The 27,983-nt window shown below is 41.5% G+C and overlaps 1 protein-coding gene across 4 annotated transcripts in view; it reads right to left on the reverse strand.

The window, feature by feature from the left end:
- Positions 1-5,514: 5,514 nt before the first annotated feature.
- pbx3b (pre-B-cell leukemia homeobox 3b) overlaps positions 5,515-27,983 on the reverse strand; it is a 56,895-nt gene continuing 34,426 nt past the window's right edge. The window contains exons 3-11 of one of the 4 annotated variants that reach the window (XM_085474860.1): positions 17,936-18,177; positions 16,814-17,004; positions 15,668-15,803; positions 14,816-14,845; positions 11,086-11,251; positions 10,421-10,498; positions 9,875-9,987; positions 8,885-8,974; positions 5,515-7,275 (exon numbers count right to left, since the gene is read on the reverse strand). In XM_085474860.1, coding sequence (XP_085330986.1) covers positions 7,183-7,275; positions 8,885-8,974; positions 9,875-9,987; positions 10,421-10,498; positions 11,086-11,251; positions 14,816-14,845; positions 15,668-15,803; positions 16,814-17,004; positions 17,936-18,177 — 1,139 coding nt within the window. In that variant the 3' untranslated portion in view covers positions 5,515-7,182. The remainder of the gene's footprint in view (positions 7,276-8,884; positions 8,975-9,874; positions 9,988-10,420; positions 10,499-11,085; positions 11,252-14,815; positions 14,846-15,667; positions 15,804-16,813; positions 17,005-17,935; positions 18,178-27,983) is intronic. The other 3 variants (XM_085474861.1, XM_085474862.1, XM_085474863.1) reach the window with 3 other exon arrangements.

Consider the following 27,983-nt stretch of genomic DNA (forward strand, 5'->3'; position numbering starts at 1 on the left):
GAAACAAGGCAAGGTGAATGTAAAAAGGTCATAAAAGGAGAAGATACTGAGCAAATGAGAGGGGATGGAAGGGAAAAATATTCGACACTGAGCGGGTCTTGTCGGAGGTGAAAAGGGGCACCGAGGTTCTCGCTACTCAACGTACATCATAATTGGCTGCTCAGAGCTGGAGCGATGCAAAACACAATGCTGACTCGCTAGTCGTGCACGATGCCAGGAAGGGAATCTGTTTGTTTATTTCAGGAGAACTAAATAATGCAGTAATAATCCTCCTCACCATGTCTCCCGAGCAAATGCCTCAGCACCTGTCAAGAATTTGCAGTATGTTGTCTATTGAGAGAGTTGCAAGAAGAAAACATGCTATTATTACAAAGCCAAGTAAACTAAAGTAATTGTCTGCAGATGGCAAAAACAAGCCACAGCTGTTAATACAGTGTGAAACATAAGATATGAAATATAAATGTAGCAGCGAGGGACTGAGAACAAACTGCATCAGACCAAAAGCTAATGACTTCCCATTACACAATGTAGCCTATAGCCACACTGCAATACATAGCGAATGGAGGATGGAAAATGTGCTGTAAAGACTAGCTGTTATTCCAAGTAATTACCAGAATCAAAGTCGCTAGCTGGAGGATTTTAGGTTTGAATCGATTTCACTAAAATGAACATTTTGCCAGTTTATTATAAAATGCAATATGGTGTATGTATTTTTTTTTTTTTATAGAGTAGCGGCGCATTCTCTAAATGATTATAATTAACACAAATACATCTCATTAAAGCGTTGACACACAAAGTAGAATAATAAAGTCAGCAGGCAGCTTAGCATAGCTTAGCATTAAGACTGAAAATTGAGGGAACTTCAGCACATGAGCATTAAACCACAACTTTGTTTCAGAAATAGCCAGGATAGCTGTTTCTCTCTCTGTGTCTAATCCTTATGCCAAGTTTAACTAACTAACTAGTAGTCATTGGTGTAAAAAAAAAAACCTTGCAAAGAAAAAAAATAAAAGATTTTCCAAAATGCATCTATTATAAAACATGGCTTCCCAAAGCATCTCCAAGTGAACCAGCAGGTGGTTCACTTGGTTCACACAGGAAGCAATCACATGCATCTAATGAAGCAGTTTTTTTAATATGTGCAGGTGAGAAGAAGTGCAAAAAGTGATTTTTGGTGCAGATGATTTCAGTCTTATTGCACTTAAATGGGTGCCACTCTGTCTTTGTAGATAAACATGTTGCCGGGACGGGGGGTTAACGGCTGTTTTTGCAGGAACAAAGAGCGAACACAATAAGGTTCATCCAGGTTGGAAACCTCACACGTAACCCTGACTGCAGAGCTTCTTTAGCAGCGTGACGGCATTCTGAATATTTGAAGAAGCTTTTGATAATCTTTCTCAGAATGGTGCCATCCTTCTTTTAAATCGTCTCACCTCCACCACATGAAAACGTAGCGAACGATATTTAACAGACCATTTAATGTATTAGGAGAAAAACATCAAAGGAATCTATCACAAACACCTTGTCACTTTAGGTAGACTTGTCACTTCTTACCTTTTTTAAAGCTTGCAAATGAATTTAGTCTGTTGTCTGGTATATTTATTCAGTGACCCACTTTCCTAATCTTAAATTAAAAAATAATAAAATAAAAAGAAATTGGTTCAGTTGCGTTATCTTTTTTTCAGAAGTTGACAACAGGCTTGTTTGTTTTTGCATGTCAGGGTATATGTTGAAGCAAAGAAGGCAAACAGAGACAAGAAAGGAGACAAAGCCTGAAAATATGGAATATTTACATGCTATAACTCTGAGCCCCTTGATGCCCAAAAATTATGAAGTTACTAGATATGATTAAAATATGTCTTTAATGTAATTTTGTTTTTGTTTCCAAGTCTTCAAGTGTCCCATGATCTAAGCCAAGCTGACAGCAGACAGGAGTGACACCCAGTGGGGTCTTCTGCTGCCTAAAAGTTCGATCCGTGCATTCAGAGATGCTCTTCTGCATACTTTGGTTGAGGTTATTTGAGTTAGTTTTGCCATCCTATCAGGTCAAAGCACTCTCCTCTGCCATCAACAAGATATTTTTTGCTTAGAGATCTGTGGCAAACTCGATTTTCTTTGTAAACCCTACACGTGGCTGTGTGGGAAATTCCTAGTAAATCATCAGTTTCTGAAATACACATATCAAATCAGCATTTTTCCCCCCATGCATTGAGTTTCTGGCCTGTGATTGGATGATTAGATATTTGCATTAAGGAAGGTGTGAACAGGTGCACCTACAGTAACAAAGTAGCCACTGAGCCTTTATACAGATGGAAACATCTGTACCGCTCTTACAGAACATAAAATTGAAATATGAACAGACTACTGTGGGATGTTTTCAAGCAGCATTGTTTTTTTATATAATATAATATAATATTTATACCTCTAAAACATTCTTTGTGCTTTTAATGCAATACATTTATTTCTTACTTGTAAGTATGAGGGAGTCAAAAATAAATAAATAAAAATAAAAATAAATATGAATCTCTTTTGTTTGTTTTTTTCTTGTTTGTATGATTGTTTGGGGGGGTTTTGTGACATGGTGTGAGTGTATTTGAGCAGCACGGAGGCAGCACTTTGTTACTCACACGCGTCTGCTAAGAGGCAGGGCAAACATCTGTCTCCTGTCATAGCCTTCACATATATGCTTTTGTCCAAGCAGCTATGATAAGCCACCTTCAGTTCAGAGGAGAGATTACGTGCCATCTTAAAGTAATCTTTCAGCACCAAAATGGCTGAATGGGTTGAAATGAAATTGAAAATGAACTTCTAAAGATGTAAAGAGAAGCCAGATCAAATGTTAATTAACTCCACTGTTTTAAGCTCAAAGGCCACTCAGGACTCATCTCTTAATATAAGTCACTGCGGCTGAAGAGATCAGTGCAGGCAGGCTATGGTCCATTATACATCTGCTCAGTGAATCAAACTCCTGCACACTACTCTCAGGCTACACTGCTCTCTTTATGAGCATCTTCCAAAGCAAAGTCTATCAAAATTATTGTCCAAGGGTGGCGATTAGCGAGTTAGCCAGACCCTTCTCATCCAAACATTCTGTGCTAAATAAGAGCTACGGCACCATGTCTTCAGTGTTTACATGTAGGTTACTGGACCGTGTGTGCTTTTAAAAGAAAGAAAGAAAGAAATATAGTTTAATTACATATTTAAATATCCTATTAAAATGACTAAAACGTGATTTCTTAATTATGGCTCTATGTTCAGAATAACAAATACATTTTTCCATGAAAAACAGATGTTCAAAGAGACACACGACTACTCTAATTTGCACTCTTCAGTCACTGTTAGGCTGAGGAGAATTGTTACGCTCGCATAGAAGTGTACACTTCTCAATATGATGATTTAGTAAAACACGGCTTTAATAGTCAAAAGAGAGATTTTATAATTGTGGATAAATGCAAAAAATGGAAATGTCCTTATGATTACATCACTATGATAGTGTCATAAAGCACTGATTAAAACTAAAAAAGCTAAAACAACAGAATATAAGTAAGAACTGAAGCCAGTCTTTCAGAGGACTTTTTTTGTCTTTGTTTTTGCCACTCTGCTGAACATATTAATCAATATAATGGCTGTAAGCTTCTTCCTCTTAAAATCTCTTCATTGGGTATTGGTATCATTTGCACTTGACACCACAGATGCTTTTAGATTTGAATGCTTTTGGAGTTTAACTGTTGATTATATTTTTTAATAGGATTTCCAAATTTTTTAAAAATGCATACACTGTTGTTTATTAACTCAGATTATCTTACACAGTGCTGTTCAAATCTTCAAATACAAATTCAGAAGATTTACATATACTTTCTGTTTTTTATCATATTGCTGCAATCTTTGATCGGCGATCAAAGCACCAACGTACACTTGTAATTATTCTCTGAAATCAGAAAGCATTGATTCCAGCATTATAGCGTTAATAAGATTAACAACATAATGCTGTTTATGTTTTAGGGTGTTTGTGTGTACATTTTGAATATCAAGTCATATTGAAGAGAGGAACAATACGTTTGGCAGCTCATAAATTTCAGTTTGAACTTCCTACCAATTAAATCGAGCAAAAGTGTGATGCAATTACTTTTTTTTTTTTTTTACATTTTAATATTAACAATCACTCTGTTGAAACACAGTATAACATGGGTCCATGAACCAAGCATTGCAAGGCATAAATCATAACGTGACAAAATTACATTTTATATTTAATCTAATACGAACTCTACCTTAATAATACAAATGATATCTTTCTCTAATTTAATTGGCGCTAGCTTGGTGCATATTGCTAATATAATTCAGGATTTCCATATTTAATGATGCATGCCTTTCATGGTGAGTTTTACTTAGAAAATGTCGTCTTTAATGAACCTTAGAAAAACCTCTAATAGGCATAATCTTAGAAAATGTAACTTCTTTATTTAAAAGGTTCTGAGAGCAATTTTGCTGAGTGCAGTACTTAAAATGTAATAGTTGAAGAATTGAGGAAGCAAATGCATTTGTAAAGCTAGAATAAGCAAATAGATTGCACTCTGAATGGCTGAGAAACACTGAACTGACCTCTGCATGCTTTCAAGGATCCTTAGAGGGGATCAGAAAAAGATCAGATGTAAAAAAGGGTAAAACTGGGATTTTAATTTAATCTTCTAAGAAAATGTGTGCATGTGCACAGAAATCTGTGACATGGGTGTGTAGTATTAGGACAAAGGCACGGTTTCCAGAGAAAGGTGTTCAGTGTTTTTGCCTGGATGAGTGGACAAATATGTTCTCCTAGAAATTGCCTGTGCATTGCACTTGAATCACTCTTGTGCTGTTACTTTTTTTTTTTTTAACTGTGTGTATCAAAGAAAAAAAACAAACTTGTACATGTGCTTTGAACTTGCTGCTTGCTGGGGATGCTGGGAGTGTTTGTTGCAGCACTTTGTTGAAAATCTAGAGGGATCCATGACTGAAAGGGACAAACTCTGGACACGAGCTTAGTAGAAAGACAAGAATGAAGAACTATGCTAAGAAAATGAGAATAAATGGATGTCAATTTCCATGTGGAATTGGTAACCAATGATCCATTAAGCCAGCCTTTCCACAACAGACAGACAAAACAGCCTGAATAAGAAGTGCCTGACATTTCAGTTAATTGCACTTTGTCAGCTCTACAGTAGCTACAACCCAGGTCAAGTCCTCAGCGTCTACCCACAATATGTAAAGCTGGCAAATCCATACGTGATGAATAAATAACATGATTTTATCTCTAATTTGTATTTAATCTATCTAAAAACTAAACAGGAAATGTGTTTAAAAAATGAGAAGAAATGGCTTTTAATGACTCTGAAGTTTCGATTAATGAGCAGGAGCAGTCAGCTACCATTAAGTTGCATCCCTCGTTGAGAGTTTACAGAGATGGAGAAGAGAGCCGAGGTTCTACTTACCAGACAAGCGTTAAGGGAAAAACTAGAGACAACAAACACACCCCCTTGCTGTCATGAAAGCAAAAGGTTTATTCATGTTTGAAATTACACAACTACCACAAGGAAGACTTTTCAGTCCAGGGTGTAGTCTGGTTAGAAAGTAACACTAAACATCTTTAATACATTAGAATCACTGCCACAAATCATTTGTCATGACTTTTCAGTTTCAGAATCACATACAATAGAAAAAAGAGAAAAGAAGTCTTGAACCCTGTTGAACAGAGCTGGAAATGTACAGTTCTGAATACTGAAACCTCTATGCATTACACTTTTTATAGTGATTTTTTTTGTCTTTTTTCTCCGCATGATTTAGTAACAAGATGAGCAACATTCAAAATGTTCTTTTTTTTTTCCTCCCTTCATTATTTACAACAGTTTTAACTGTTTGGTGTTAATTTAACAACAATATTCGCCACACGTCCCCGCCCCTCCCGCGCGCCCACACCCCCCAGCCATATAAGCCACAGAGCAACAACATCTTCAGCCACCCAACCCCACCCCCTCCCATCCTCTCCCCGTCTATTTTCCATGGTATTAATATTGTTATTTCGTTGTTTTGTTTTGTTTTTATTTGTTATTTTAAGTTGCACAGCTGCAACATCATTTTATTAAAAGATTAAAATATACATTAGATTACATAGAGAATGAAGAGTTTACAGTGTTACAAGATGTGATCAAAATAACTACATAAAAACATTAAATAAGGGCCAAAGAAACTGTGGTGGTGATATGGTTTAGAGGTAGTAGGTGAGCGCTCTAAGCTACAGAAATGTTGGAAATTATTGGTTTCTATGAATGAGGTAATAAAGCTGGGTATTGATTGGTGGGGTGTATAATTACTCTTAAGCTATATTATGTACAACTTTTCCTGTGTAATGGGGGCCTGCTCCTGTGTGCCATGTTGTAATGATCTACTGTCCGTGTGTGTGTGTGCTGTCGAGGGGGGCTTCCATAAGCAGTACAAAAAAAAAGGTTTACATATGTACATACTAAACATCAAATTATAAAATATGCAGTGGTGTCATGTTATAGTCAAGCAATCAATTATGCTTCTTTATGTTCCAGAGTTTGAATAGTCATTTCCTTGTACTAATGTATACAGCTGTAAGGCAAAAATAAATCTTGAAAGTAACTACAAAGCTGCCATTGAGCTGTCAACAACAGCATTGTTGAGTTGCCGGACAAGACTGCGAGCACATTACAGTCAAAGAAACAGCTGCTTTAATCTCTATGTTGTAAGGACTCAATTATCAAAATGGAGAGTGGCAATTAAATCAAGAATCGAACAAATGGGCCTTTAAGGTGTCATAAAATGTCACGGAAAACACACAAGTGTCATCCCGTACTTTTGAGTGGAGATAATTATCCTGAAAGCTTACTCTTATTTTTGTTTGGAAATGTGCATGTGTTTACCTCTACAGTGAACCAACAAATTAAAAAGAAGAAGAAAAGCATGGTGTGTACACTTGATTGATTTATGAAGAAAGAACAAAACAGCTACCGGGAAACACTTGGTGTTCATAATGGAGGATGGAGTTTCAATGCGTGCAACACGGTCGTGATACATTTTAAGATACGTGAAAACCAATCTGCTGTGAAAGTTTATGTTTCAATATCCTCTTCAGGTGGTCAGCCAGTTAAAAAGTCCTGCTAGAGGCGAAGATGCATTAATAGCGGATCAATTCGAGGTATCGGAGTGCACACTTCCAGGTCCTTCTGTTGGAGATATTACAGAAGATGGAGTCGTTGCATCTTGCCATCCCCCATTAGCCTTGGACACAAATGGAAAAGGTTGAGATTACAATCAAACACTCAATGCAATATGAACCTGGTAAATTCTAGACACTCCAAAAACAGAATATGTAGATATATAGACTGATTGCCCTAATGTGTCAGTTGATATTAAAATGTTGCAGACGCAGTTAGTCTAGTCTCTGTGTTACAGTAGCATCAGCAAAGAGACTCTCAAAAACAAATTTGTCCTGTGTCCCGACCAATGGGAGCGATCCCTGAAATCAGTGTCTAAGCAGATTTCAGAAGCGACCGACAGCTTGTCGCTACATATTCTCCTGTCAGTCAAGAAGAGGGAGGGCTAGGGCTGCGTGAGGTGGGGAGAGCTGAGGGAAAGTGACAGGGCAGGGCCTCTCCAAGAGAGCCAGTCTTAGCCAGCCTGACTTTGCTTTGCTCCAGGCGTGACCTAGCCTTTACTGGATCCCTCTACGTCACCACCAACACAGCTAAAGGTCTATGTGAATATATCAATAGTGCATTTTCTGGGCTATGGCTAAAAATGGCTGCTTTTCCACAGCTTTCTGTTCAGAATATGTTTTTTACTTTATTACTCTTTGTGCTCCGATCCTCTCTTTTCATGTGTTAAGGTTATTCGACTATTAATATTTTAGTAGGGATCACACTGAGCTCTGCTGAGCCAGTAGGCACAGGTCTACACTGCACATGGAAGTGAGAAACCTTGTGAGAAAGAAAGAAACACTTGATCCTACAAGGAGTTGACATGTCTAAAGAGCTTATAGCAATAAGGCTACAGCAAAGCCAAAATGACACCAACAGCACAGAATTGCTGGCAACAGCCGCCACCATTTGTTTATATTTAAAAAAAAGAAAAAAAAAGAAATAGATTTTTTAAAAACTAATTTAATACCTTATTTTCATGCTTAACTCTTACATACTATTAAGACTGTGAATATCTGTGCATTTCACCCAACAGGAATGCTAACACAAAGAGAGCAAATGCTGCAGTGTTGATACAGTGCCGAGAGAACGAGCTGTCTCCTCCTATTTCTCTCTCTTTCTCTCCTTCACTCTCCATCCTCCCTCATCAACGAAATTAATCTTTACTCTGATAGCTTCAGATTATGTGCTGCTTTACAAAAAGGCGCCGTATCAAACCTCATCAGGGAAGAAGAAATTCATGTCTGGAAAAAGGCTGCGGGCGATCACGTGATCATATTTTATCATGAAGATAAGTCTACGGAAAATGCTGTGAAGCATTTCAAAGCAGCTGAAATGCAACAGATAGGGTGTGTTTTTCCCCCCCTCCAAATCTCATTCTTGGTTTGAGTCAAACAAAGTATTAAAAGCCGTTTATTAAAGTAAATCTGATTTTATTCACCTGCTGTGTAGCATATTTTTTTATTAAAAGCAGCTTTTATTTAGATCAGGTGACACAGTGATGTGACACACTGGCTAATATTTTATTGTGCAGGTTGTAAAGCAATGTAATGCACTGTAATTTCATTGAATAAAATTAAAGGATAACCATGCAGCACTTTTATTGAAAAAAAAAAAAAAAGTATCAATGAATTTCACACTCCCTTTGCCTCAACAAGCTCCACGTGTAAGCCAATAAAACCTTCACTTACATTTAGGCCATGTGGACTATACATCGTGTTTCCCCCCAGAGCATCATTGTATCCTGCCGTCTGACTGATAACATGGCGCAGGGTATCCACCTGAAGGGACAGACAAGGTGGACAAGCTGGTCAGCCGAGTGTCTCGCAGACTTCCAACACTAACTGTAAACATGCTTAGTAAAGCAAAAGATATTAACTGAAGTGAAATTAACAAAAAGGGACTTCTGAGACAGCAAATGTACTAACCAGAAAAAAACAGGGCAAAAAGATTTTCAAAATAAAATTAAAAACAAAGGATAGTGATGTTACGAGCATGCTCAGGTATACTACTTCATCTAAAGCAGTTGTGGATTGATACCAAATAAAAGCATAAGTAAAAGTAATGGAACACATAGACTTTAAAAAAAATCTTAAATTAGCTTTGATTTTTCTTTACCTTTATTATGAATGAGCATATATTTTTTCTGGTGTGGTAGTGAGTGTGTGCAGTGTGTCGGCTGTGTAGCTGCGTTAAACTCACAAAATGGAAGACATCAACAACAAACAATAACAAGATGAGACAGGAAGATAGCGATACAGAAGTACAGAAAAAAAGGGGATAACATTGTACCAAAAAACCCAAATACCAACCCAAGAGCTCAAGTCAAAGCCAAATGCATTCAGACAATGTTTTGAATAGTAACCAGGAAACTGCTTTGCGGCATGATTGCAGTGGGGTGGGATCATATTTTGGCGGCCAAAGCATTCCATCCAAAGCGAAATAGTCAGTAAACACTTCAGTCAATGGGCTGTTATTGGAGGCCTCACTTGGTAATTTGAACTGCCCGTGGATGGGCAGCATGTTTTTCTTATTTATGTTTTTTGGATTTTTTTTTTTTTTTTGCTTTTTTCAGTTTGTTGTGCTTCTTAGACTGCACTGTGGATGGCTCAGTACACAGGCAAGACAAGGACAGCTCTCTGCACTAGTCGTCAGGAACTGTCCCTGATTGTTGCTCCTACCTGTGACTGTACATTGGCTCCGACTTGTGCCCCTTGGTAAGAATCCCCATTCAGACTCTGCATGCTCATGAACATGTCCCCAGAGTTTGGGAGGTTAAAAGAACCTGAAGAACCTGGAAAGGGAAGATGTAAGTAGCTGAATACATGAGAGGGCTATAAAGGGAAAGCACAGGCACACACACAGACACGCACGCACACACGCGCACACACATTTATCTGTAAAAAACACACCCAGCTCAAGCAGACAAACACACAGAAGAAAGACTCCCATAAAGCAGGCAACTACAGGGGTGACGGAAGAAAAGGCAAGGAACCAAAACAGAGGAGGAGAAGGATGATGTGCAGAAGAACTGAAGATCTTTTTTTACGAATGCAGTGAGCACAAATTAAATGAAAATCACATGACAACAAGGGGACCGGTTCTATATGTGGTTGGTCGCTTAAGCTCCCAATTGTTCCACATCACCTACTTCCAGTCTAAATTAGCAGGGAGGTATCACATGGTAAATGACAAGGACAATAAGAAGCTTATGAAAAGACCAGTACCAGTAAACATGTTGCTTAAAAGAGTGTTTTTGCTCTCTGCAGAATCCAGCTGAAACTCTTCATCTTTCATCTGGAATCCTGGGTGCAAGAAAAAGGGACCACTTCATAAGCTTACCACATCCCGACGAAGCTCAAGCTAGTCCAAACTCAGCATTACATTACTCATCAAACTTGACTAAATATGCCCTTTCAGGCTCTTTGCTTTTATCTCTATTTTTATTCAGCATCAACTGCACATAATACCATTTTGATACTACTACTGCAGGTAAAATGCTCCCAGCAATTATGTTTCACTTTTTTGCAAAATGCCTTTACCATTCAGTGGGAATACATACCATTACATTAGAAATGACAAGAAGTTGACAGAAAGTCAAGGGAAAACAAATCCCACGGCATTATTTTGAAAAAAATTTTCTTATTTTGCCAAAAATACATGTGTTCTCGGTTCACAAGTCAGGAACGCTCTCTTTATGCATGAGTTTGCTTGGCATCAACTGTCTTATAGACAGGAGACACTGTGATCCCCAAGCTGGGAGCAGAGCCTGTCACTCTAGCCTGTGTGAATGGTGCATGAGAGAGTGAGGCAGGCAGGCAGCAGGTTAAGGACTGAGGTAGAAGGTAGATCTTTTCGTTTGTTTTATTTGTCTATATGCAGGAATGCCTACCGGAGTTGGGTGTGGTAGGGGAGTTGGCCTGGCTGTTCTGCACTGCAGCGGCTGCAGCGTGTGCCGCATTTACAGCAGTCTTGGCGGCATACAGGTTGGCTTCTTCCTGAAACTTGCCGATATTTTTCTTGTACCGGATCCTTTTGTTGCCAAACCAGTTGGATACCTGCGTGGGAGAGCAGAAGGAGGAGGAGCAGAGGAGTCAGATGTCAAGCAGGCACAGCACCATGCACTGAGCAGTGCGATTGTTTCAAGATGTCATGTTTGGGTCCATCAAGTACCCAATTCCCAGCCCCTGTGCTAATGTCCGCCGGGTACACAAGCTAATTAAGCCGTAATCAGGAGCCACTTGTGTCTTCTCATGGATGGGAGCATGACATGCTCTCAGATCTGTCTCCTGACAAAACTAAAACACAAGGGGCTCCTATTGCACAGACACTGAAGTCGGTACATATTTCTCATATGAGGACTGGTTGTTAAGGATACAAATTTTGACATTTCCCTCAGTGCAACATATGAATGTTCATATTTTATCCTCCACAGAATTCTCACTGGTTCCAGACGAGTGGGTCCAGGTGATTGACATTTTATAGAAATACAGTTGCTTAACGTATTGTAATAATTCATCATATGACGAGTACGTCCAATTTAGCATAACCACTGGAAAACATTACACAGCTTTTTGGGATTACTGGGTCTGGGTTGCTTTACTTTGGAAGATCATAAAACACTAAGGCAATGAAACATTTGTGCACGCTCAGTGATTTAGAGCGCCGTAGACATGAGAAGCAGTACAGGGATTATTGGGGCAGGCCTAGAGCTCTTAAGGCTCGAGAAAGACTCGAGATCAAACATGCACTAGAAACTGGGTACGTTCAGATTTAGAGCAGTCGGATATGTTAATTTTGTTGGACCGAAACGATGCCATTCAACATCAGACACTGAAAAGTTGTATGGTGTGAACCTTATGTGTGAATGCTGGCTCTGCAATAACAGTGGAATAATAATGAGATGATGCTTGTTTTTAATGGTCCTATAAATTAGAGTGTCTTGTCGCTGTGCTGCAGCCCCCCTCTCAGGCCCTGCAGCCCACGGCTGGACCAGCCAAAGAGCAGCTGCCCCTAATGACGCTTTATTTAATTTCCACCCATGTGCTTAAATTTTAATATCCCCAGCAGCCCGCCGATGCTGTGGCGTAAAAACTGACTGGATTTGCAGGACATCAGATCATTTCTATCCTCCACGTCTCTGTGCTCTAAATCTTTAATATCTAGGCAATTAAAATTAATGACCATTCAGGCGAGGCCCACTGTTGGCAGGGTTTCCTTGACATCAATTGTTTGATGGGTTTACCTAGAGGTTAAACTAACAAGCAAGGCTTAATTGGAAGCAATGAAAGCCCTGGCCATCATCCTTTTTACTTAACCTGCTTAGAGTGGATTGTAGAGCCTAAGACGATGCAATATTGTTGCTCTTTTGGACAGCTCGCAATGTGCCCACAAACCCCTGAAAAATCATATAAAATGTTTTGTAAAGCTCATCAGTCTGTTTAATTTAACAAAATGTTCATAAAAACAGTGCATTAAACAGATCTGCATTTATTAAAATGTCAGTTGTGGCCAGTTGTGGTGTTTGCACGTTCAGACCTATTTTTATCATTAAATTTGACTTAATGGATACAGACTATACACTAGTTTACTTTCATCGCATATTACTTTCATCAGAAAGGAGGCAAATCTTGCAATAAAATATGACTGATTACTTCATAAAATTAATAGATTTTTTTTTTGAGTGTGTTATGACTGTAGTGCACACATTTATTGTGTTACAAGCCTCAGCAGTCTGGACAGACTCAGCCGCGGTGGCGTCACATCTTGTAGATGTTATACCACCCTTTTTTCTGCACACACATTTCTCTCCTGCCCGATGAACTCTGGCTTCAGTGATTCTCGGGTTCAGCTAAAATATTGAATAGATGCACAGCACAGCATCGTAGCAGACCATGCATTCAATTGACTCCTATGTTTGGTAAGAATTACCTGACACCACCCGCACTCAAAGGCAGCGATTGTGTCATGACAATGCAGACTTCCTGTGCAAAGCTATAATACAACTGGCTTCATTGTTGCACACTGTAGTTAAGAGTTTGGACTATTTCATTGTGTCTCAGACTGCTTTCTGATCAATATATGACCAATGCATGAGCCAAAAGTGAGCTTGCAATGTAAGATCAAATACAAAAAATAAAGCATTCGCTGCTTTGAAATTATTATTATTTTTAAATAGCTGAAATATTGGAAAGGGTGTCATACATTTTGCATTATAACAGAACATATTAACCCTGTGGTGGAATCAGGTTTAACAGTTAACCAGTGTTATATTGACACATATTACATCAAAGGTGGCCTCTGAAGCATCCACACACCTCAACACAAACTACATCCATCATATCCCATGCCCTTAGCCCTTTCTGCAATGCACATGCAAATTAAATAATAATAATAATAATAATAATAAAATGAATAAAAAAGGAAATAAGACCTGGTATCGCACTAGGTAATATTACCACCTTAAATACATCATTGTGCATCAGTTCTGTGCTCAAGCAGTAATTGGACATGAAACAGACATCTGCAATTTTGTTAATTCAAGGGTATTTTAAGGGCATTAAAAGTAATAATAGAAAGGAAATGTGGCGTTTGGACTGCTGGAATCTGAGTGTGCGCTTGACTTGAAGATGACTTCATTTTCAATGATCCCTGTTAAAATGATGCAGGGTGTTTCATCAGCAAAGATGTATTGAGCAAAGCTGCAAAGCGATATTGGCATACCATTCACAACTGATGGTGTTTAGTTAATGAACTACTTGTGCAATCAAGAAAGCACCAAAAAAAAGGGGGTGTTAGTCCAGCCTGCAGCGTGACCACAGTAAGCCATATATGAATCTGAAAGGCTGGGCCACAGTGAGGGATAACATACTTATAGTGAACCCAGCATTATGTCAAGCCTCTCACTCTGTTACCCTCCTAAAATGAGCCAAAGCACTAAGAATAAGTCAATAATGATGTCTGCCATGGCCTCCGCTTATCGAGGAGTACACCACTAATGGGGCCCGGGATGAGTTCAGGTGAATTTTTAAAAGCCCTCTAATTTCTGCAAAGACTTATTTGTTCTCATGGGAACTGGTTCAGCGGACTGCTTTAGGAGACACTCAGACAACAATGCCCATTTCTTTAACTGCTGTAAATCACACAGTGATCATGAGGTGGGAGGGATATAAATAAACTCTAAGTGCAATTTTTTTTGTTCAAGATTTAAAAAGATCACACAATTATTCAATCTTCTACAAGAAAACAAAACAACAATAAAAGAAAAGAAAAAGAAAACAAATAAATCATGTCATAAACCATAGCCAGAAAGTAAAAATTACATGTGACACATTTGTACACACATAGTATGGTGATAATATGGGTGTAGTGTAAAGATGTCAAACATTAAAAATAGGCTGCAATCTCTTGTTAAAAGTGGGATGTAAATGCTGATATAGCTTAGCCACGCTTTTTTTTAAATGTAAATTTAAACTTTAAATTTGATATTATAGCATTAGCATGGATCCAATAGTGTAAGAGAGGGAGGGTCTGTGCACTGGACAACTGTGAGGCCATTACATACATGAACAAAGGAGGTACAAAAAAATGAAAACAGTGGATCAGGAGAAGTTATGACATACCTGTGATACTGTGATGGTGCTTCCCACCCCCTGAAGGCAAAAAAGAATGGGCTTTTACAGTATCTGACTCTTCATGACTACACTCAATATACCCCTCATCACCCCCTCCCCACACAGACAAAACACTGCAGATTATTGTATAGATTCATGTTTCTCTGATATTGTGTCTCAAGAGGACAACCATAGAACAATGGAGAATAAAAAAATCTAGATAGTAGTCACAATCATAGCAAAGGGGGGAGGAAAAAAAAGAGAAGACAGGGTAATAATACTTTGGATGTGGGGGTTAGGTGTGAGAGATATTGCCTTCAGGTTTACCCAATGAGGAGGCTATGATAGATATCAAATTGGAAAGTTGACTTTTTAAGTGTGAAATATAACAGAATTAGCAGACTCCTGCAAGGTCACTTGAAGAGCAAACATATGAGTAAATACCCAGGATCATCCAATGTTTTTGAAGCACCGGAGTGACCGCTTTTCTTAAAGTAATGGATGATGCCTTTTTTTTTCTTTCCATATGACCTGAGCGACTGACCAGGCAAGAGAGAGAGAGCGCACATGGTGGATGGGAATGAGGGGGAAAAATGGCAGGGGACCCAGCGCTGGGGCGACTAAGGAAGGACAGCATAGTGCTTTGATTGAGGCTAAGATGATACAGGCCTCCCTTCCCTGTGGCCCTGCTCTGACTGACTGGGACCAGCCTTGACTGAAGGATCATTAGGAAGTCACAATGTCAAGGTTAGCAAAGGACATTGCGCCTTGGTGGTGCGACCTACGGTAACTATCCCTCAAGGCTTTTAGCCTTTCCCAACCTGATTACCCACCAGCTACTGTTAGACGAGCACTACCCACCTGGGAAACTGTGATGCTGCACTTCTTGGCCAGCTCCTCTTTTGCCTCCTCGCTCGGATACGGGTTGCTGAGGTGCGAGTAGAAATATTCGTTCAAAATTTCTGTTGCCTGCTTGCTGAAGTTTCTCCTTTTCCGCCTGAGTGGGGAGCAAAACGAGAGAAACACCGAGCAAGCCTATTAGTGAGACCAGCATTAACTCATCCACTTGGATTGCACAAATTGCACAATCAATCTCACACATAAATGGTGAAAATAATGAGGAATGGGCTCTAAGGGCCCTCAGGAGCAGGATATCGTGTCCTGCTCCAAGAGCCTCATCAACACACAAAAGACTACAACCAATAAACTGACAAGCACACAGAAAGACACACATACACATACCGTTGCAAAATACATACAATGTTTAATTTGGTGTGTTGGTCTCCAATCTCTAGTCCAAGCGTGTAATGTGTAGAGTTTAGTGCAGCGGATGGGTGGGCTTCATGATGGAGCGCAAAGCCCAGTCGGAGTGCATCTCGGTACATTATAGAAATCATGGCATGCACAGTTGAGCATTGTTCCTGAAGTGCCACAGCCCCAGGGATCTCAGTAGAAACAAGCAAACTCTAACTAGATCTGGGTCCCCTTCCCTCCCAGGGCACTACTTATCATGTTGTTGAGCATTTGCTTATTTTGCCTTGTTTACTGTGCTTCACACAGGCAGTGGGCAGCAAATGTGCTTCCACTTGGCTTGTTTGGCCCAAACTTGTGCTTCTCTCCGCAGAGCTTCTACAATGCACCATACTGTTAGTGATTAGAGTAATCCACAACACCTGCTGATGACCTCCCCTCCATCCATTACACATGACTCGGCCCCCATTTCATTTGGGTCCTAACTGCTCTCAGGTGTGAGGGCATGATTGTCTTGGAAATGGATAACGCATGGAACATGGACATAATTAAAATCATGCATCTCTGCAGTGCTCACACTGTGTGCTGTGCCAGAAAAGTGAAAAGAAACTTCAGACCTGCGCACCGTCTAAAAATGACCTCGCCCACTGGATTTACTTATGTGGGTCACGCAGAAGCAATAAAAAAGTCGAAACTTTATACCTACACACACACACGCGCGCGCGCATTCGCACTAAGCGCACACGATCAACTGACCTGGCATCAAGGAATCTGGAGCGCAGGATCATGACAGCCTCACAGGTGCTCTGCTTCAGTTGCATCTGGATGGAACTGAACTTACGGTGGATGATTCCCACCATGCGCTCAATCTCTTTGGGAGAAATGGGCCGCGTACGAGACTGTTCCCTCAGCAGGTTCATCACGTGGGTAGTGAATTCGTTACATGCCTGCCAAGCGAAAGAGTGACAAAAACAACCAACGTGAGGCGGGGTTTTTGTTGTTTGTTTGTTTTAGAACTTTAAAAAGCTCTTGACTGATGTTTTAAAGTTATATCCATTTTTCATGTATTAAATGAGTTAATATGCACGCTGTTCTTGATAAAAGCCTCCACGGAGTGCGGTGTTTGCATATAACTCTGACATAATAGGTGAAGTCATCTCAGAATAAATGCAGATCTGCAATTTGGCCTGGCCTTAATGCACTGAAGTTAAGCAGCTTTTCGTTAACACGGTAGTTCATACATGATTAATTAGAATAACTCATTTACGTAGTGCACACTTTAGCTCATTACTCTGAGTAAAATTTGTTAAGTATTTACATTTAGATAATTAAAACCTGGAAACACCCTTAAGAAAGATGCATTTACTCCAGGCGAAGTGTTGTGTGCCCCCGCATACCCACCTCCTCTCTCGGAGAGAGCACAAAGTAAATTACTCTAATTTACCTCACTGGCTTGCTGAAGCATCACAGTTTCACCTTCTATTTTCACCCATAATGCCCGTGTTTAATGGCAGGCTCAAAGTGCTGGGTGAAAGAGCTGATCATACTTTCATTTAACACAGATGACTGGGGCACTCCTTTGGATCTCTATAATCAACTACAACACAGTGAATAATACGGCAATTTCGCTTTTTCCCGAGCTGCTTTTTTCCCCACATCCTCCTCTATCGTACATATTCGCCACAGTTTGCAGTTGTGAAAGTACAACTCAGTGGCTTTTAAACATTTAAACACAAAGTGAAAATTTGAAAGCTGGTTGCCACATGGAATAATGCATAAAGAACATTTTGGAGGGTGTGTGCTATTTCCAATAAAAACTCATTCGGAGGCATTTCTTGGGAGGATCTTAACCTTGGGGTTGTAAAGCTCCCTCCTTACCTGTTCGTATTTCTCCAGCTCTGTGTGGTAAATCTGTCTGATCTGGGTGAGTTTGGCTCTGTAGTCGGAATGTTCGATTGAGTTGTCGGCTGCCCCGCCCGAGGCAGCGGCGGCGGCGGCTGCGGCGGCAGATCCGCCACCTTTCTCTGGTCCCGCTACTCCCTCTGCCAACAGCATATTGTCTAAACGCATGAGCTGAGGGTCTGGGGGGTCCTCCTCCTGAGCGCCACGGATGCTGAGACCTGCAGAGACACAGAAACAGGGACAGGTTTCAGCAAATGCATTCAAGAGATGAATTAAGATGGGAAAATTAACATTATTAATAAGAGAATAAGTCAAAACTGCTGAAATCAGAAGCGTTGACTCTATATCGTTTGATACTGTGATGTTTCCCCGTCAGGTAGGAACTGAGCGCCTCCTGTGTATATGCTGTGTTCCTGTCGCCCATGTGTACGCCTGTTCTCTTTTATTTACACACTGCGCTGCACACTGTGTGTACGGGAAGGCTGACATGACAGCAACATCCATAAACTGACAAATGCTCAATGGTGAAGTGGCACTTCTACTCTGTGAAAGGATGCTAAACAGAAAACTATACCTCTAGTAAGTGTCTGTCTTTCACACAGTGAATGCTGGGAAATCCACAAAAGTAACTGCTGTTTTACTCGCGTCTATTTCCTTGTGAGTTTTGAATCTTCAATTCATTTAATTTAAGACGAATCTAGGCCATTATAAGACTGAGCTGTGAAATAATAATAATAATAAGGAAAAAATTGTGCAGTGAATTGCATGCAAAGCGCAAAGCCTGATTTCTGTGTTTGTTTTCAGATGGTGCTGTTTATTTCCTCTGGTCTTCTGTCTCGCCAGCCTGTCAGCAGGTCGTAATCACACAGCAGATAGCGCGGGCTACGTGCACACCTGGATGCACTGGCAGTGAAACCACAATGTCAGGCTTTTCAGAAAACAAACACAAAAAAAAGCTCTCGCAGGTCAAAATTACACCAAAAACACGCTCGAGCAATCAGGTCTAGTAAGTGGATAAAAATGTGGCTCAATGGGCAGTAAATACTGAGTGGCTACTCAAACGTTATGATTACCAGAGTTGTTTCAATTCAATAATCCCTCCCGCAATTCAGGGATTTTCAAGCGCTCATTACAGCTTCATTAAGATATGGCTAGCCTTTGGATTCTAAATAAGAAGATTAGCGGCTCTATTGTGTCAGCCAGTAGGCATGCAATCAGAGAAGCCCTTTTTACCGTGCTTTGACCGACTGACCCTGCGAGCCGTTCACAAGAGTAAATACTAGAGAGAAAACACTCCTTTTCTTCTTAATATCTTTCTTATAAACACAATCGTAGGTTAAAAAAAGCCCACAGTGTAACCTCTTTTCTGATGTTTTCATCCCCGTTGGTGGTTTGTTCAACTGCAATGCCACTGAAAAACAAATTTTCCTCTATTTATAGGTCGGCTGGCTTTGAGTCTTTTAGGTGTAATGGTGTGAAAGGAGTGGATGAATGTGGCTATTTGTGCTGGAGACATTGAGATGCTGGACAAGGCTCCATCAGGCTTTGCAGAGCCAAGCCATCCATGTGGACAATATGCCGCTGCTCCACTAACCCTCATCCACATCACGCTGCATCTGCACAACTCCACCCAAAGCCATCATTCTGGACAGATTCGACTGTTTCCATTCCAGTTTGTGCTGCGTGAAACAAAACGGCACATGATTCAAATGTGACTGACCAGATGCCCGGCTCGGGATCTCAACATGCTCTAATAGCTGGTGGTTTGTCTGCCACGACGGTTCATATTTTCCCTAATTCAGTGTTTACACCCACTCTCTGAATCAACGCAAACTCAGCAGGCTGCACTTTTCTTTGTGCTGCGGGTGGTGGTAAGTAGGTAGCCACGTTTTTCATGTCAGGTATATTAAATATAACTCTGGGACGCGGCGTACATTTCCACACCAAACCTAGTTGTCACTTTCACTCCACTCACTCCATATCCAGGGGAAATGCAGCTGAGGGAATTTACAGGGCTTTTCAGCTAAATGGGCATAAATCACTGGTTTCATTCAAACTAAATAATCACAGGCCATAAAGAGCTACTTGTCTCTTACCATATATTACCACAAAGTTCCTGTGTGCAATACTGTGGCCATTCACAGCAAAGGAAAACAGAGCGAGGCATTAGAAAGTGACACGTAATCCTGTTAGTCCGCTGACATGTGGAGTGGCCGTGACATTTTTATCATACGTGTCCATTTCTATTTAGGAAATCAGCAGGATAAAAATGATTACTGCGCTGCTCCAAGAAGGAGACGGCCCTGCAGGAGTCCACCAGGGTGTATTTGTGCCACGCCAGCTCTGGCTGGTCATTCATAACACATGTTATGGGAGGGATAGTGAGTTCATCTCAACCACATAAATACTGAAAATTAAAGAAAGAATAAGAGCGAAACGCATATCTCTGCCTCGCTGTCTCTTTTCCACGCACCTTTGTTGGAGGAGCTAAGCTCGGCGTCATCACACAACTTCCACAATATAAGCTCAAGCGAGATAATATCTTTAATTTGCTGTGTGGTTGACAAATCTGTATGGTAACTCGCAATTCCACAGTAACATTTTGCAATGCTGCTTTTCCTGCTCAAATCTTTATCCTGTTTTTGTCTGATGATATGGGTATTAAAACAAGTTTGGGCACCCGAGTTTAGCTTTAATCCACCTCCACAGTCAAAGTGGGATTAATCTCGGTGCGAGGGGAAAGTGCGGGAGTCATGTCACCTTGGTAAAGCCTCTAAGCGAAAGAAAAAGGAAAAAAGAAAAGAAGAAAAGGAATTTAAGAAAGAAAAATCCATATCTTCCAGTTATTACACATGGGCTTGATGATGATGCTCGCTCACTTAATTACCAGGGCGCATTTCATGATATAAAAGGGAAAAAAAAATGAGAAATTGTAATAATAATGTCACATGTCCTTAATCGGCCCCATTTGTCATTCAACAATACAGGTGGGGTAGCCGGGTAGAAAAAAAAAAAGCACTTGCATATATGATTGTTCCTCATTTCTCTTCTGTGGCTGAGACAAAAGGAGACGCTGTGATTAATCCTTCCCTATCAGTTAGGGGTGGCTCTTCTTTTCACTTTTTACAGGTTTCACTGTCATTATCTGATTCGTGGATGTAACAAATTTGACAGATAAAGGCAATGCAGGCCTTTTCTCTCATACACTCTCCCCTGTTCACTGTTTATAATCATTTCCGGTTCGGGGCCGTTGTCTCGTACATCATTCCCTGCTTGAAGCCCTGACAGCGATCTGAGCACTGCCTGGGGCTGCTCTCCTTTCCTCCCACCTCTTTTTCCCCCTTGTGCCCTCTTTTATTCTGTGGGCTTAGCTGACCTTTGCCCCGCTGCTTGTTTACTCTCATCACTGAAGTGTGAGCAGGAGAGCCATAAAGGAAGAGCCCCGCTGGGTTAATGTGGCCTGCTGAAGAGTGCAGGGGTGGCTCTGGGCTTCTCCACCTCATTCTGCCTCGCTCAGTGCACTGTCAGACACGAGATGATACACTGGAAGAGCGGCGCTTCTTGCAGATGAAGCCAGAGATTTTTATTTTTATTTTTTTGCGACACTTTTCTCTCAATACCTAAAGGACTTTTCAAGATTAAAAGTTCTGTGAAGCAGTAAAGTAACCTATGTTTAGATGATACGCGCTGTGACTCGGTTACTTCCACCACTGTTTCCAAAACATCCTGTTCATTACAAGTAACCCTGACCTCCTGCAGTCCTCTCCTACCCACTGCCTCTAGTGAACAGCTCCGGCCACATATCGACAGTCTGTTCATCTAATTGCATCGATCCGCAAAGGTCTCCCAAAGCCAACTAATCGAAACAGAATTTATTTTCTGTCAATATTTGCAAAGGTCATCTCTCTTAAAGCCGTGGAGTTGATGGTGTGAGGAGAGAATCGTCTGGAAGGAAGAGCGGGACCGTGGCTTCTAGCCTGTTACTGAAGCTCGTCCAAGGTGAGCTTTAACTTAAGCTTGGCACTCGGGATCCGGGGCTTCTAATCCACCGTGTTATTAAAACCCGCTGCCAAAGCAAAACACTAGAGACTACAGAGGGCTTAGAGTATCCATTTCACAAAGAGGCCAGTGTCACTACAGCCGCGTTCCACGTCTCCTTTGACTTCATATCATCTCCTTTGTCGTGGCGCCTGGATCGGTAACCTTCAGCTCGAGAGGCGGGGAGCTGGATCAAATTACCATTGAAAATCTTTTGTTCTGTCAAATGAAACATAAGAATCCTCTTTCATCGACGTTCTTAAAGGCTTTTTTTTTTTAAAGATTGGCCTACATCCACATGGCACAAAGAATCTGAGAGAATGCCTGTGGGCTCTCTCTCTCTAACATGTACAGTAATTAACATGCCATTAACACATTAATACACATTAACTATTCCCAATGTTAATGGCAGGATAATTATCATACCTGATACCACTCTGTGGGGAAGCCAAAGCACATTTGCCACTTTGTGTTTCACTTTCTTTGTTGAGTGAGCTGAAAAGAATAATTTGGGAAGATGGCTCGGGCTGCTTTCCTCCAAATGAACAATATCTGTGTCAGTGCAAATGGATATATTGTCTGTCTCCAGCTCAAACGCTAAGAAGGGCGTCCGTGTGAATAATGCAGCTGTTCTGATTTTACTATAAAAACACCGGAAAGGAAGAAAGCGCCCATTGTGAGGCGCTAAGGACTGTTTTTTGTTTTTTTTAGAGGTGAGGCTGAAACACTGGAAGGGACAAAGAGTGTGGTGATTAAATGCCGAGCAGTAGAAGACAGGGAATGGGCCCTAAACTGGGGAATCCCTGTCTGGAATGATGATGTATTTCCTCCCAGTGCAGTGAGTGATAAGCTAATCAGCCGCGCTGACAGTGAAGTGTTACAGCCCCCCAGTGCTGGGTCAAGACTTCTCCCATCATACACCACCAGCACACACTAAACAGACAACGCATGGAGATGGTGGCGCTGGGGAGTGACAAAAAGTGGCTCTGGTCAGAAAAGAAGATCTCTGTCAGTTCAGGTAGCCTTTGTCCTTTGGTGATGATGAGGCACTCCTCCCCCCCCCAAAAAAGCTGTGACAGCATTGGGGTGGGGGGTGGAGGGGGGCATGCCACTCTCGACCCACAACTCCAAGACATGCGAGGAGCGGGGGTGGGCAAAGGGGGTGGGAAAAGACAACCCAAACAGACATCTTGAAGACATTTTGCCAGGCACACCAAAATTAATCACTGTCCCACGGTGGCACTGACATTTGTGGGAAGTGACACACAACATGACAGACTAGAGGGAGAGGATGAAAGGAGAGCGAGGGAGGGTGGGAGGGCTGAGTAAACAAGAGCCACTGTCACTCGCTGTGATCATGTGTGTGCGCGCACCCCTGTGTGTGTGTGTATGTGCATTTGTGTGTTTATATGTGGATATGTGAGTGCCCACTTTGTTTCCTGCCCTCTAAGACTCAAATGTGGGCAAACAGCCAAGTGGTTCAGTGATGGCTGACCAGGCCTGGTGGTGGCGGACACACGCGGCGGTCGGGGGAGACTGGCCAAATGAGCGGACAGGACCTCCGCTACAGATCAGCACACTGACTGACCCTACAGGACACGTACAGCATGGGGCTCCAACATAGGGCTGACGTGGTTCACATGGTCCGCTAGTCACAGAATGAGCAACAAACACAGAGACATCCGTGTGGTACTCAGGCAGCCGTACCAAAACCTAGGACAAACATAGCATACGCTCAATAAACAAAATGGGAACAAATGACAGGAAAATCTTCCACAGCAGCTTCAGTGTGCCTTGGTTTTGGTTTTATAAATCTTTGGGATTCTGCTGGAGGATTGAGCACCATTCACCCAGCTGATCTTCATTTATTTGTTATTTGAAACAAATAAAGTGGTCAAAAAACACTGTCATCTTGGGAGAAACCACTCCCATCAAGACAGGAATGTTTCACCCTAAAGATCCGCAGTGACACTTCCCTCTACAGGGGACAAGTGGACACAAACCACATGAGAAACCCCTCCACCCCCACATATTCGAACTGCCTCACTAGGCTCTCAGTAGGTGACATGCATTCAGACCTTCACCCTCTGTTGGTGTTGGTAAGGGATGAATCATCCGACAATGTCCCCCTTTTTTTCCTGCATCTCTAAACCAGTGATAGTTTTTAAACTTCTGAACCTTCAAATTTGCATCTATCTTTGTAGGGATCAGTTTAAGGACTGCAATACTGCTGTAATATCCCTCTCTATGTAACTGTCAACAGTCTGCTGTTGCCGAGACTGATCACATGCTGCATTGGCATTCTCAAGTCAGCTAGGGAAGAGTTGCTCTTTTGTTTTTCCCTGAATGTTGCTCTAGTGCACAAGCATCACGGGCCAATAGCAGTTTCTGACCATCTTTCCCACAGATCTCAATGCAGACGTCACTTAAGTCACTGTTCTTACTGAAGCACTAGCGGAGCAGTCTTTGTGACCGAAGCCCCTACCATCTGTGTCCCAACAATGAAACCACTCTTTCACCAGTGAAGAGAAATATGGGTGAGGGGGACTGAGAGTTTTACTGTCCAAGAATCAGACCCACAAGATGTCTTTGCATGATCGAATGCCAGCTGCTTAACTCCTGCGTACCTGTAGTCACTGTAATTTTCCACTCATTTCTTTATGCCTTCCCTTTAATTTGTCCCCCACCCTTATTAGTCAAATAATATCTGTAAGCCTCATCTAGACTAGCACGTGGAGCGTAGATCACTTTGAGACCGTTATTGCATCTCATGTTTCAATATTTCATTTTATTGCCCCCTATATTGTGTTAGCATGTTTTGCTTATTTCTTTTCTTCAGTTTCATTTTATATTTCATGTATTGATGGTCTTTAGCTGCTAGCCTCAATTTGCTGGAAAGGTAGGCTGATTTGTTATTCAGACCCCAAGCAAATAATGCAAATGTGGCACTGAAAGCCACTTATGAAATACCCAACGGCAACTAATCACTCCTCCTCTCGTTCCAGCCTTTCTACAGCCTCCTAATTAGAAGATGGAGATTGCATGAAACCAGGTCACACAGCAGGTCTTGTACACACCGATAACCAGGCAAATACGCAGGCAAAACTTTGCCCAGACACTAAGCCAAGCATGCATTATTTTAAAGGCTAGAGGTGAAAAATAATGCTATTCAGGTTATTAATCCCATATATTTCACTGTATGCTTCCAAAGAAAGGATTTGGGCTGGAAGCATTTTGTCTGTGTGTGTTTATGTGTTCTGTATTTGTGTGTATCTGTGCATGTGCATACGTCCATGTCTGCATGTGTGCGTGCAAAGGCTAGATGCTCACATAAACAAAGAAAAGGCATTGGTAGCATACAGCCAACCATGATCCACTGCCAGAGAGATTATTCTTTGCAGTGCCATTTCTGCAAGAGAGTTGACAGTCCATCATTTAGATTTTGCAGTGTATCCACGAAAAGGCTGCATTGCCTGAAGCAGAAGGAGCTGCTCTTTCCTTCAGTGTCTTTTATAGAAGAGAATTCAGCTCCAAATTGTAAAGCCAGAATGTTTTGCTAGCCGTGCTAGCGTGTAAGGACTCTGCTACGAGGCAAGCGGGGTTATGACATCGGAATAAAACTGCACTTGACGTGCTGATTCTCGGTGGGGACTGATAAAGCTCACAAAAACAAATCCACCTCCAGTATCTGAGGCTGAATGCACCCAGGACGACAGCGCTTTTTCTGGAAGCATCCTGAGTATGAGCCATGTTGCAGGTTACTGCTAGGTCTGCAGAGTGCAGTGCAAGGAGTGGCTGGGCAGATCAGGTCCAGGCCAAACAACAGCTTGTGACAGAAGCAGGCCAAAGAGGATGTTGAGACACGCAGAGATTTAACAGGCAGCCGGCCTGCCATCCACTCTTTTTCAGCTCTCCTTATACTCAGCCCATCACTTCGGATCCATCGCAAGCGACTCTCAAAGAACACAGCAAGAATATAGTTTTGCATTGCTATGAGAAAGGGACAAAATAATAGTTGCACGTTTGTGGAAAATGAGGAAAATATCATTTTTCTCATTTTATTTTGATTGTATTACACACCTGCCGAGGATACTCCACTTTTTTTAATGACACCCTGAAAGCAAGATAGCAAAAAAAAGAGGTTATTTGGTGCTAATTATTCCCAGCATGTACTTTACACAACATTTAATGAGTTAGACTGGAGGTGTGGCCATTGGCTGTGACTTGCTCGCCCAGTTACCGAAGATGAACCATGCAATCTCCCTCACGTCACCCCTGTCATGTGTACCACGTCCCCCTCCGCATCCAATTCCCCGCTAAGGCTTCAGTGGAGCAGAGACGAGGCGCCACTGAAGCAACACAACAGCTCCCGTAGCGTCTCCACACACCGGCTAGGGAGGGGTTGAAGGGGGGTAGAGCTGGGAGCTCACTCCCATAATTACAATAATTAACAGTTGCAGATTTAATTGGAAGGGAAGGCATTAACAGGAGGAACATTGTGGTGGCGCATGCAGAGGGAACCTTTGCTGCGAGAAGCTTTTGTCTTCTTTGTACCTAATGGTGCCTTGGCTGTGGTTGGCGAGTGCTGACACAACACAACACAACCGAGCTGAGGGTTCAGACGGTAGAGCTTGTCAGGACTCAGACTGGAGGCAGATAATTAGGTGCCAGGTTAATGAGAGCACAGGCTCTTGATGGCATTTGGTTACTGTATGTGGGCAATTAATGACTTTGTTTTTGTGTTTTTATTGCCCACTTGAGTGGAAAACATAATACATTATTCACCTCAGGCCCGGCGTGTGGTGTTTGATGGAGTAGCAGTGACTCTGGACTAAAGAATCAGTTTCATTCACCGTGGCGAATTCAAAACAATACATAGTATACGGAGTTGTGAAATGCAATCTCGGCTCACTCACGGCTACTGCGCCGTCTGACCTTTTCAGAGTGCATTACCTCATGTCGTCAGCAATGATGTTAAAAACTCCAAATATGTCAAGCAAACGATGAAGTCACTGGTCAGGCGGAGGACAACGTAGCCCACAAAACACACCAGAACAAAGAAAGCAAACCCGAGCGTTGGCTTAATTCTCCGTGTCGCGTTTCATAATGTATTTACGAAATTCCACACCCCGTGGAAAAGCCCCGCTTTCATTCCAGAGGATTTATTGGCAATGAATCCACTGAGAGGTCTTTAGACATCCTCTTCTTTAGCCCAACCGCTCGACGCCTCCTATTTTGGAGTTAGTTGTTCTCTAGCCTGTGGTGGCCAATTAGAGTGCTATAAGATAAATGGGCACCCGCAACTTTGATGTCCATCTTTTTAATAAGCTTTGGTTAAGATGACATCTGTGTGAAAGAGTTCAATATCTTCACAGTGGGAGAGAAAAGAGGTTTATTCTAAAATGAAATATCATGTAAATACTGCTGGAGGTTTAGGCTGGGTGGGGTGGGGTGGGGTGTTGGGGGATCACAGTGTCTGCTGTGACTCTGGTGTTGGCATTCATTATCTTCCACTGCAGTCGCGCAGATTAGTCAGCGAAAGATGATTTTTAGAGCCTTGTGAAATCTAGGCTTTTATATACACCGAATACTGAATCAGCTTTAGCATGATTCAAATAAGGAGAACGTATCACATCTGAAAAACAGTGTCTATTTTATATATGTATATATACAGAAAAGTCAAAAAGAACATAGTAGAGCAGTAATAGGATAAAAGGTGCAGTGTAACAATATCTAAAATGGTGGGGTAATAAAATGGTGCATGAGTCTGTATGAATGTAGGAGAGAAGGAGAGGTGGAAAAAGCATATATCTAACCTAGCCTGCGGACTTGCTCCTTTATATGTGCGTGTAACTCAGTCAGGAATAATGTAAATGTCTGGAGAGTCTTAAGACTGAGCAGGCCCGTATAAAAGCACCCTGTTTCGGGCTAGTAAAACAAGTCAATAAATACAGCGGAGAAGTCAGTGCTGTCTGCTGCACTCTCG

Source organism: Copadichromis virginalis, linkage group LG12, assembly GCF_057382275.1.
Source record: "Copadichromis virginalis isolate Kocher_CV1m ecotype Utaka linkage group LG12, C_Virginalis_male_GT1.1, whole genome shotgun sequence".
In the NCBI taxonomy this organism is placed as follows: domain Eukaryota; kingdom Metazoa; phylum Chordata; class Actinopteri; order Cichliformes; family Cichlidae; genus Copadichromis; species Copadichromis virginalis.